The sequence below is a fragment of the Montipora foliosa genome, chromosome 5, assembly GCF_036669935.1.
Source record: "Montipora foliosa isolate CH-2021 chromosome 5, ASM3666993v2, whole genome shotgun sequence".
Classification (NCBI taxonomy): domain Eukaryota; kingdom Metazoa; phylum Cnidaria; class Anthozoa; order Scleractinia; family Acroporidae; genus Montipora; species Montipora foliosa.
The window spans coordinates 9755025-9767524 of NC_090873.1; the positions used below are offsets into that span (position 1 = coordinate 9755025).

Consider the following 12500-nt stretch of genomic DNA (forward strand, 5'->3'; position numbering starts at 1 on the left):
TACTGAATAACAGACATTTGAAGAGTTTCTTGCCTCGTATAAAGAGATAAACCGCAGGGCCTACACCACAGCCCTTTGGCAAAAGCACTTAATAATACCAACTTTATTCATTCAATACAATGAAAGGGAGAGATACCAGAGGTTATCCCTATACGAGGGTATCCGCCCGGGTGTTACTGATCTAGAGTCGATTTTGATGAGGGAGGAAACCGGAGTACCCGGAGAAAAACCCTCGGAGTCAGATTAAGATCGACTGAAACTCCGCCCACATACGACCTCGAGGCCAGAGTTGAACCTGGGTCACCAGAGGTGGGAAATGCGGTTGATAACCACTAAGCCATCCTGACTTTGGGACGTTAAAAAGTCCACACCCCTCTCCCAAAGGAAAGGACAATGAGTTTCTGGAATTGTGGTGTGATACACTGGTACTCAGTTGTAGGCATCGGCTGTTCACATGTGTTCAGAAATACAGGCAATTGCCAAACTAACTAATGCACCAAAGGATTGTGCTTAGACAGCACAGCTATTATAGCTTCAAATGTGGTTACACGCGACGATTTCTCTGGGTAAATGTAGAATTTACCATAGTGAAATAGTGTGATTACGCATAACCGATTTTTCCCTGGACAATTTTCAAAGGTTAATGGTTACGGCTAAGCGACACAGAACAATAGAAAATTCCCCCAGCATAACCCTCGGTGTACTGAAGGGATAAATACCTCAAACAAAAATCATCCATGTCGTCTAAACTGACTGGGCAATCTAAACTGACTGGGCACATTCCACCTGACACGAACACAAATGCTTTCTGTCCTGGGAACATCCTTCTGGAGCTGACATGGCAAGACGAAATTCCTTCCTTATCATGCTCTTCTTTGACCATTTCCCTGAGGTGAGCGGGGCAGCAGATTAGGAACAAGATATCTTGAGGATTAAGGCGTTCTGTTGGGTTAAAGTAGGCGAAGAAGTTTGCCTCTCGCGGCTGATTCCATATGAGACTCGACAGGTAGGTAATAATCCGAGAAGCACGTGATTTGATGTCTTCTTTGCACCAATCAACGAAACAAGTGTATCTTAAATTAAAAAATATACAATTTTCCGAAAAAAGTAATATAACTACTAGCTTAATAAGCTTCCCTCTGTCATCAATAGCCTGTCTTAACGGCACTCAATATTCTTTCAGGAAGACCTTCTTTATACTTCGAACAAGCGTTGTTTCACTTATATTTACAGTTATATGTACAACTGGAATTCTCTTAGCTTTTTCTTCTTTAGTATGAAAGGCACATAATTATGACGTTTTGATCTATTTTATATATCGTTGCTACGTGGTATTCAGGCACGTGAACTCTAGCTGCAAATAGCCTATTTAACATACGACCGACAGTGTTGTATTAAAGCGCGAGGCGAAGAAGCTGATCGCTTTGATTTGTCATTGCCACGCTTCCGGATCGGTTTACATTCACAGCCAATCAAAGATAAAAGAAAAAAAAACTACCTGGACTTGATCGCTCGGTAAAATAAGTTTGTTATATCAGGAGATCATCAAGGGTAGCCTGTATCTGCCATACTTGGCATATGAATCAACCCTTTCTCGAGTAGCTTTATTTATAGAACACCTCCCTACCACTGCCGTAGAAGTCAATCAAAACAAAGCAATCTCAGCGTCAAGGGAATTATGATATTTTTCGCGGGAAAAACCTGTTCCTAAAAATAAATTTACTCGGGAAAGGGTTGACTCAAGGATTTAGTGGAGGTAAAGGGTCCCCTTGATGAGTTCTCGGTTATATACAGTAAAAAACGCAAAAAAACATCTAAGGTTAGATGTAATCTTAAATGAAGGACTACAACTAATAACATCACCCTATTCAAAGTTAAAATAACTGCATATTAGAGGTACCCACTCCACCCAACCGACCAAAAATGAAGCTTTCCTTCTCGTAGCCTGCGTAGCAAGTGTTTTCGTGGGGGGACATGAAGACTTTTAATGTTTTGACCGCGCGGAAAGTAGGGGAAACAATTTTTTTTCGCGCTCACCCTATTCTCGCGCGAGCGGCCAGAAAGATGAATTCGCTTCTTGCCCACTGGAAACGGTTGCTACGCGGGCTATCTTTCTGGATATTACGATAGATTTTACCCTCTTCTACATTTCGGATACTTTTTCTAAAACAATTTATATTCATAATGAAAAAAAATTGATTTCTTAGATCCAAGGAAAAGCCGGCCGATAAAAACAACGTCATTGGTCCAGTAATTTTATAATATTGGACAGATGATGTCACGTGTCAACGAATAACGTCACGTTGCAGCTTCAGAGGCAACGAAGAAAAATCGTGTAATATTTTAGCGTAGTCTTCAAGTAAAAGAGTTTTAAAGAAGCAACAATTAACATCCGTAGATTTACAAAGACGCGTGAGAAGGATCGAAGGAGAACTGCACTAAAAGAACTGAGTTGAGAATAAAAGATCTCTTTTGAGTAGACACTTTACTGACAAGAAAGCATAATGAGGAGATGAAGTGAGGACACTATATGCAGATCTCGAAGGGCCATATGGAACCCTTGGCCGCAACCTCGTTCCCAGGACCTTTCCCAGGACCTCTCCCTTGGCTTGTAGGCTAAACCAAGGAGAAGTCCTGGGAACGAGGTTGCCTTGGCAACACTTTTCGTGTTTTGCATAATTCCTCTTTCCATACTCAACGTCTTGCAATAATTCTAAAAGTGTCAAAATACTCATTTTTGCAAACTTTCGCATACTCACCCCGAAAAGCGTCGAACCTGGAACTTCACAAAATTGCCATCGAAACTTGCAGGATTTTCAAGGTCGCTGGTAATTTCAATCCATTCCTTGCTTTCTTCATTGGAGCTTAGAAAAAATATCCTGACTCGACAAACTGAAGGGTCAGGAATACACTCAGGATCACGTTCATGAGAAATTGGCAACTGAATTGTAACAGGCTTCAAAAATTCGGCATTCGGAGAGCCCAAAATACGTAATATTGGTCCCGAGCACCCATCGACACCATCGAATTCATCCTGAAGAACTTCTTGCACCTGAAAAAGAGAGAGAACAACGCCAGAGTAGCAATTACATTGCTTTACTATAGTTTTTCTGCTTGGAAAAAGATGGTCTTTTCACAGCATTTTTGTGCTAAGTAACCTGTGGCCCGTTTCTTAAAAGTCGGGAAGAAACACAGAGGTTGAAGGGAACGGATGACTAACATTTGAACATTAAACTATTTACTCAAATCCTGTCGTTTGAATTCTGATCCGAAGAAACTGAGTTAAAGATCTTACTTCTTGTAAATTTGTAAAAACATCGTTTAAATGAGAAATCTTACAAATGGTTTTATGGCTTTGGTTTACAAAACCGTCTAATATCTGCAGTCACGATGGACGACTTTCGTGTATTCTCCATCATGAATTATTGACCACTCGCCGTAAGGGATTTTCAGGGCCAATAACACACAACAGAACACAACAACAACAGCAACAACTGTTAAGAATCCCAACTGGCCGGAGGCAAACCAGTTGGTTATTTACACGTGCAGCCAGGAAGTTGAACTAGGGACTACCAGGAAGAAATTCAATGAGAGGTCAGAAGGGGTCCTTGAACCCGGATCTCCCGATCACAAGGCACCCGCCCTAACCACTGGGCCACAATGCCAGATAAATGCAGTATAAAGATGTCATAACCCACCTTAAGTTTCAAAGGAAGCTTTGTTTTGTTTGGTACGGCTTTTTGAGGAACTGCGATCGTCACGTCTGGATAATCAGGGTGAACGAATGTGCCGCCTTTGACAGTGATTGTGTATGCAGGAGATAACTTCAGACGACAAACCACAGCGTACGTAGAACATTCTGTGATGTCAGCTTGCACCACAGGAAAGGAGAAATCAGGAATGTCGTTTGGAGATGGGTAATCATCAACAATATCTGCAATTATATGCGTTGTTTTATTACAGGTGTTTCTGACGATCAAGTATTAATAATAATAATAATAATAATAATAATAATAACAACAACAATAATAATAATAATAATAATAACAATAATAAAAATAATAGTAAAGACTTTATTTAACGAGGCTAACATATTTACTGGTGACCCAGTAGTTTTCAATATGGGCCTCAATCCGATCGAATAAGCCAGATCCGAGTTTCAAGAAACCAATGTGCGCGTGGGGAAAAAAAACAAGCCTATTGCTGGTTTTCACTCACGTGATCAACAGCCATGTTTTTCAACGAAAACAAAAGGAATCGTTTGCATAATAATAGAGTTGAATTCCAGGAGGATTTGGTCGGGGCACCAACATGGCCGCCTTTTCTTTGTTTTGGGCACCAACATGGCGGTCGTGACGTCATGTGAAAACCGAGAATAATTGACTTTTTTGTTATGGTAAATAGCTGCGAGAATTTGCATTAGAAATCTTTTGGTTTTTTCTATATATGTTTGTTTTTAACCCGACGCGTGCATGTTTTTTGAAACTCTGAACTCGCTTATTGGAATTTAGAAATGTTGGACCAGAGTAAGGAACCAACAACAAACTTTACACACGTACGGCCACGAGTCCGCAATCGAACCCGGGCCACATTGGTGGGAGACGAGAGCAATCAACACAACACCATCCCTTCTTCAACAGATACGCTCATTTAGCTAACGCTGGTGATCCAAGAAAAAAAAACGTTACCCGAGAGGCATCGAAAGTCCTCACTACCGTCTACGTCCTCCCAATCATTGGTTTCCGCATCGACCAGCCTTTTAATCACCAGTTCGTAGCCTTTTAGGTCTGGAGCACTGTGTGAAAGAACCAGTTTCACTTCGTTGTTGAATTCAAAATCCTCGGCATCCGTTTTGGTAGATATTTCGATCACATTGCTCACGACGGCTTCGTGCTCCCCGAGGGGTGGTGAAAGGGCATTACATTTCCATCTGTGGACCATTATTGTGGTGGGCTCAGATACAGCATCTGGGGGGAATGTAAGGTGAACGGCCCCAAGTTTAAGGTCCAAGTGGATACCCTCGCTTGTCACTGTTCCTCTACAAAATAAGATAATATTATTGTACTATTAAACTAGTTTTAAAAACTTATACACAGTACTTATAGAAAGTTGAAGCGTACAAGCTTTCGGCTCCTTCTCGGAGGCTTGTTCACATAACTCGTACGCTTCAACTTTCTATAAGCACTGTGTATAAGTTTTTAAAACTAGTTTAATAGTATGTTTTCACCGGTACAGTGTAACATTCATATAAGTATAATATTATTGTGTAATGTTGTATTTACAGCGCTTAGTATGCATGACGTTGGTCTACAAAAATGGAGAAGAATGGTGCCGCTTCACTTCTTTGATGGTTAGGGAGTAACATCACTCAATACTCTTAATTGTATTATTCTGCATTCGTTCGCAACGAACATATGGCTTTCGTCATATCACGATTAACAAAAACGTTGACAATCGGGTAGAACTGCCTTTGCCTTGTTCGGGTAGAAATGCCTTTGCCAATCGGTGCTCAACTGTACCTCGACAAAGGCGTTTCTACCGAAACGTCGACTGAAAACATGCACAGCGTTAATTCATGATACTGTCTTCGTTTATGTCAATCTCCTTTTATCGCTGCACACAGTTACCATTATGCCATCTCTATTTGTCTATGACCCGTGGGGGACACAGTCTTTAATTTTTCTTTCATACTTGTCCTAATTCGCTCACCTGAACTTACTCTTTTTATTTTGATTTCTTTATTTACTTACTTAATTACTTAATTATTTATTCATACTTATCAGGATCTTGCCGTATGTAAAATAAAATACAAAACCCGATTTCACAAGGATTTCGCTTATGGTATCTGGACTCCAAAGTCTTAAAAATAGCTCTAGGAAGCCAGAAAGCTGCGTAAAATTGTAACCCGGGCTCTCTTTGGAATAAAAAATCCACTGGTTAAGATCCGGAATAAAAACCCGAGGTCCTAAATGATTGGATCCCTGGCCGGGATTCTTGGATCTTGGGATCCTGGAACTACAGCAACGGTGGCAAAAGAGGAATTCTTTATACTGAGATTTGTTTTCGCTCTTTAGGCAAGCGTAAGTCCAAAGAACATACCCAAACTCGGAAGTGTTTTGATCATTCTTAGATTTTGCTCGATCAAAAGACCCTAATTAACTACAACTTAACGAGTCTCCGTGTGTTTCTTGAGCATATGCTCGCTTGGCTAGGACTGAAAAATCAGCCCTAAGACCGCATTGATTCAGCAACGTAACCACTCACTCGTATATTTGTGTCTTAATTGGGTCTTCCTCGACTGATTCTTCTGGCTGCTCCAGATGTAGTTCGTGGTGTTCCAGTTGGAAATCTTCCACTACCGCCTGAATCACCCCTTCGCCAATTTCTCCACCATTGTTGTCGCCAATGTTAACTTCCTGCTCGTGGAGCTCTTGTTCTAGTGTGTCAATCACCTCTGCTTCAAGAGCTACTTCATCTTCATTTCCGCCATGGTCTTTCTCCTCATCAAGCTCTTCCTCGTCCCCCTCTTGCTTGTTCCCTCCCCCTTCCTCCTCTTTCCCTTCTTTATCACCAACTTCATTATCGTCACCGTCATCAACAGCAACAGCAATAGCAGTGTCGATGTCGCTATTATCGCTTATATCGTCGTTGTTGTCATGACTCGATGCTAATAAAACAGAACGTAAACTACTTCTTAAACTTGGTGGTAAATATTCTGGCGACCACTCTAATGACTTGTAAAATGCACAAATTACTACGATACGAAGCGCAAACAAAACGCACCAGTGGCTCAGTTGGTTGAGCAAAGAGCTGAAATGTCCAGAAATACACGCAATTGCAAAACTAAATGACATAACACCAAAACATTTGTAACAAAAATAGCGAAAAAAGTAGCGAAAATAACAAATGAAGGAAGCTACAGAAGCAAGAATAACAATTCTTCAAGGCCGGCAAGGGAAGGCAACCCCATAAATATAACGAAAATAACAAAATCTTAATACAGCGAAAATATCAAATCAAGCAAGCGAGACACACCAAAACAGCAATTGTTTAAGACGTACAAGGGAAGGGGGCCCCACAAATAAAACGAAAATAATAAAATAACAAATATGGCGAAATATCAAATCAAGCAAGCGAGAGACACAAAAATAACAAGGGACAAGGTCCCCACAAATATAACGAAAATAAGAAATACGGCTAAAATATCAAATCAAGTAAGCGACAGACACAAAAATAACAATTCTTTAACGCGGAAGAGGGAAGGGAAGGAAGGGAGGGAAGGGAGGGAAGGGAAGGGAGCCCCAAAGACACACTAAAATAGCAATTGCTTAAGACGTACAAGGGAAGGGGGCCGTACAAATATAACGAAAATAACAAATACGGCGAAAATATCAAATCAAGTAAGCGACAGACACAAAAATAACAATTCTTTAACGCGGAAGAGGGAAGGGAGCCCCAAATTTAGATCTTTTGGGAAACGCGTTATAATCATGGGTGATAATAATATCGATCCCTTAAAATCTGAGACATCTTATTTTAGCCATGATTTTTAATCTCCCATCAAAAGTCGCTACCTCATACGTTCAACTGATAAACCAACGTATATCGCAAAAATATCAATTCAAGCAAGAGAGAGACGCAAATGGCACACCTAGCCTATAACTGAAGCAGGTAGGGATAACAGGGCTTGTGCTAAATAATAAATAAAAGAACAATAAACCAACGCACAAATAAGTACAATACCATGAACCATGTTCCACAGTTTCTCCACGAGATTTGCACACTGTTCCTTCCAACTGAACTTTTCTTTATAAGATTCTCTTATGAAGGTCATCTCAACAAGTCGCTTTTGATGTTTAGCTCTGACACTAGCAATTTCTTTTGCCCATCTGGCAGGATCATTTGAGTAAATTATGCATGTCTCTCCAAAGTAAATCGCTTCCGACGCTTCTGCAAATCCTGAATTACTTCCCACAAGAATTGGTAAACCAGCTGATAGAGCTTCAAGGGCTACAAGACCAAATCCTGCTGATCTTGAAGGCATGATAAAAAGATCGACTTCACAAAAGAGATCCTTCATTCTTGCCCGGCTCTGCACAAATTTTCGCACTCTCAGCTGCTTATCCGTAATTCCATAATTAAGAAGTGTTCTCCTGACCTCACCCTGCTTCCCATCAGGGGCACCCACAAACAAAAGATAATAAGATTTTCCTTTCAGGCGTTGATCAGCAAATGCCTTAACAGCAATGTCATATCCCTTCAACTCAAAGTCCTCATCATCTCCTTGCCCACACAACAACACAATAAAACCATCATCCCTCTCAACTTTGGCCTTGTGCACTAAATTCCCAAATTCCCTATTAAATGGACCTGGAACTATTTCAAAAATATCCTCATCGTTCTTATACCCCTGCAAATAGGACGAGTAAGCCTTTTTAAGTCTTGGTCCCACTGGAACAACAAGGTCAGCATTTTGGCAAAGACCAAACTCATCCCAGTGCTTCTGCTCACCCCTTGAAATAGGATCATAACCTGTGTATTTGCGGAGGCCTTCTGGAGCAGTATGCACCATGTGCACCCATTTACAATTTTGGAATTGTGGAGAACGCTTCATGACCATAACTTGCCGGCCAAGTTTTACACCATGACCAACAACAACATCTATTTTGTGATCTTGGGGTGGGAAGCACAACCAGTCAAGAGGTTCACTGAAGCCTGGTTGTCGCTCTGCATCAAGAAGATTGATCCCAAAACTTTGAGCTGCCTTTTTGTCTTCATCTCTGCAAGCACCCTCTGGGACCAACACAGAAACTCTCACATTTGGCTGTTGTGACAGATGAATTGCAAGCTCTCTGTTTAATGTTGACAACCCCCCAACCGATGAATTCCATTCACTCCCTAAAAGAGTAATGTCCAGTGCTTCCTTGCTTTGGGAAAACATCTCCTCTGCTTCAATAGAAAGTCCTTGTGACATGATTTCAATTCCACCTGACAGACAACTGAAATGGTTTACAATATAAACATTGAGTATTAACAGCATTTACCAAATTTTACAGCCAAATATTCATCCTGATGTGAGGTACTTTTGGCTAAAGTTTAGGGGGTGGGTGATAAGTAGTGAATGGGCAATGGACAAATGATGTTTGCACAAATTTACCTTTGTTACTTTCTAGACTACACAACCAAAGAATGGAACGGGTATGGTAATAAATTTCATCCACTCAACGTGTCGGTCAACGCAAAAGTCAACGCAACACTTAATGCGTCAGCCGACACGTCACCGACCTGTCTCCGACACATCACCGACACATTCACTAAAACACACTGACGTATTGACCAACACGTTGGTGACTCACGACCAACGAATCAGCCGACACATCATCAACATTGGCAAAACAACCCCAAATTCAGATAGGGGCGCACACACAAAAACTGTGGAAGGCTTGTGAGCATTGGTTAAGAGAAAGCTGAAGTCAATGTGTCGCACCCTGTACCAACACGTACCGAGCTACATACATGTACTTGGACAAATTCATATGGTTCAGAAACCTTGCTGCGGCTAGATCATTCAATCAGCTGCTGCAAGACATCGATCGCTGAACAGTTTCCAGTACAGTGAAGGAAACGAGTTAACAAAACCGCTCCTTTAGGAGCCACCACATTTATAAAAGTAAGTGACCAATGAAGAGTGCTCTTTTAACAAAGTCTTTAGTAGTTTTATACAAAAGCAAAACTATTGTCAAATACTTGTGAAATGTTCGTGGCTAGTCTGACGCGGCGTTTCGTCTCGGCCAAGAGACTCTTCAGAGACCTTTAGAATTCAAAGGCAAACTCGTTGAGCATCGCGCCCAAAGTCCCGTTCGCAAATTCTACATGTTGACAGTCTGGCCCTCTATCGCAGAAGGATTCCCAACCGTGTAATCACGAGATAAATTTATTTCCTTTCTTAATGTGCCAGTTATTTCATTACCCGATTCAATTTGATTAGTGTGTGCGTCCACTGGTAACTTCAAATGATTGGCATAACTAAACAAAACCATTTAACATGTATTTTTGGGGATTCGATCAAGGTAGCAAGAACTCATGAGGATTGGGTTGAGTTAAGAAAACAAAATGGCTTCGAAAGCGTTGAATATAAAAATTGCTTATTTTAAGGGCCCACTGACGTATTTTTGGGGTGCGTTGCTAAGGATGTGATGGTTAAGTAATTTGAGAGAATTTGGCATTATTTTGGTCAGTTTCCAACTTTTGTAAGCCGATGACCCTAAATATGACATCATCATACCACGCCCATGGTCACGTGACCAATAAAAGAAAACTCTAAATTTGTCTCCGTGCTACGCAATTTGGATATTTAATCAATGGTTTGATAATTTGTATTCGTTTTTGCATCCAGCCAAGCATGGTTTTCTTTTTATTTTGAAAAATGTTCTTTTTAAAGACATAAACGATACTGAAATACCCATAACTTTTTCAAAAAAGATGATTTTAAAAAATCAATGCTTAGCTATATTCTGTATTTGGGGGTGAAACGTGCCATGTAAAAATTTAAAACCGCCGGAAATTTAGCTTTTTTCTCAAACCGCAAGTCAGTTCGTTTACGCATGCGCAGTTGATCTGAGAACGAGCGCGAGGAAGGGCGAGGAAAAACCTTCGATGGAAACAACAGTTTGTGCGGTGACTTTTGCTTGAGTGGGTTTTCTCCTCAGCTCATGATATGATGACGTCAGTTACCGGAAGTAACATTTCACTTCCTTAGCAACGCGCGAAAAATCCGTCCGTGGGCCCTTAAGCCACGATATGACAAAGTTACACCAATCCGTAGCTTTTGTTAGAACAAAAGACCCTAATTAACTACAAATTAACAAATTAATCTTTTTCCTTTTCCCACACTTAGCAGTAACTTAGCTTTCCGTTTAGCCACTCACTTTTCACCAAAACTAGGTTTTGTAGTCACATCAACTTCATCGGCCGTTGCCTCAATTCTAAAGTCATTCCTAAAGGTTTTCGCTCGAACTTTCATGCGTCTACATTCTCTCACTCAAATCAGTATCTTCACCAAATTCGATGTGCGCAAAATTCTTTTTCACGTAATATTATGAGGATCACAATTAGTCGAAAGAGCTATGTGCCAAAAACGAATCGCACTTGACAAACAAATTCTTTATTGCCGTTCCGAACTTTCCAAAATCTGTCCAGCAATTTTAGTACAATCGATTCGCGCTAAAATCCGACAACTTAATTCTGGACTGTTTGACCATTTACACCAAACCAAGACTCTAAAACTTCAACAATTAATAGGTCCGCAAATTACCGACGACACTACATTGCATAGCCATAATATCGTAATTACAATTCCAGAAAATCTTCCGCTTACTGACTCAGAGAAATCTGTAATCAGTAAGGGCCTAAATTTTGTCCCTATTACCAAACGCACCAACGAATTTTCTATTAAGCAAGATGTTGAAAAATTCCTTCGCCGCGTTCAGTTAAAAGCCTTTCTTCACGACAAAGAGGATGATTCGGACACTTCTAATAAAGATATTTTTGAAACACTTCTAGTTCGCAAATCCAAATGGACTCCCCCAGAGGGACAATTTGCCTCTTTAGATTTTTTCACCAAAAAATGCCGTCACGACATTCACAACTTAAATTCAATCGCAACACTAAATTTTCCAACCTTTCCTCGGAAGAGTGGGCGGCGCTTAAAAATCTTAGGAAACGCAACGACATAGTTGTCAAATCGGCCGACAAAGGCGGCGCGGTAGTTGTTTGGCGGTCCGACGTTTACCAAAAAGAAGCTTTGCGGCAACTTTCGGATACCTCGTTTTATGCCAAAATCCCCAAAGATCTCACTTCCAAAAACCAAAAACTTGTCAAAGACACCATTCAAAATCTTGTAGTTAATCAAGAATTACCGGACACTGCCACTAATCTCATCATCAACACCACTAGAACTTCGTGCATTTACTTCTTGCCTAAAATTCACAAACCCAACAACCCAGGTCGCCCTACCGTTTCTGCCTGTAGTTGCCCCACCGAACTCATTTCTAGCTACTTAGACAGGATTATGACGCCTATCGTCAAATCTTTGCCATCATACATTAAAGACAGTACACAAGCACTACAAATTTTCCGCGATTTCAATTTCTCCGGCCAAGACAAACATATTTTCACTTTGGACATTACATCTCTATACACAGTCATTCCTAATAGCGAAGGTCTTCAAGCACTTAAACACTTTTTCGATCAACGCACTGTCAAAGAACCTAACTCGGAAACGCTCCTCCGCCTTGCCGAACTAGTTTTAACGCTTAACTGTTTTTCATTCGCCGGCAACTATTACAAACAAATTAATGGTGTAGCGATGGGCACAAGAATGGGACCTAGCTATGCCACTCTTTTTGTAGGATATGTTGTACACCAATTTTTTAATCAGTACAACGGCCCCAAACCTGAACTCTACGGCCGCTACATCGACGACTGCATCGGCGCTATTT

At 40.8% G+C, this 12500-nt stretch overlaps 1 protein-coding gene across 3 annotated transcripts in view; it reads right to left on the reverse strand.

Annotated features, from left to right (window-relative positions):
* LOC138003582 (uncharacterized) overlaps nucleotides 1-12500 on the reverse strand; it is a 75697-nt gene that overhangs the window by 50285 nt on the left and 12912 nt on the right. For all 3 annotated transcript variants that reach the window (XM_068849708.1, XM_068849707.1, XM_068849709.1), the window contains 6 exons: nucleotides 7744-8999; nucleotides 6265-6667; nucleotides 4689-5038; nucleotides 3699-3934; nucleotides 2760-3052; nucleotides 720-1073 (listed from right to left, as the gene is read on the reverse strand). In XM_068849708.1, the coding sequence (XP_068705809.1) occupies nucleotides 720-1073; nucleotides 2760-3052; nucleotides 3699-3934; nucleotides 4689-5038; nucleotides 6265-6667; nucleotides 7744-8974 (2867 nt within the window). In that variant the 5' untranslated portion in view covers nucleotides 8975-8999. The remainder of the gene's footprint in view (nucleotides 1-719; nucleotides 1074-2759; nucleotides 3053-3698; nucleotides 3935-4688; nucleotides 5039-6264; nucleotides 6668-7743; nucleotides 9000-12500) is intronic.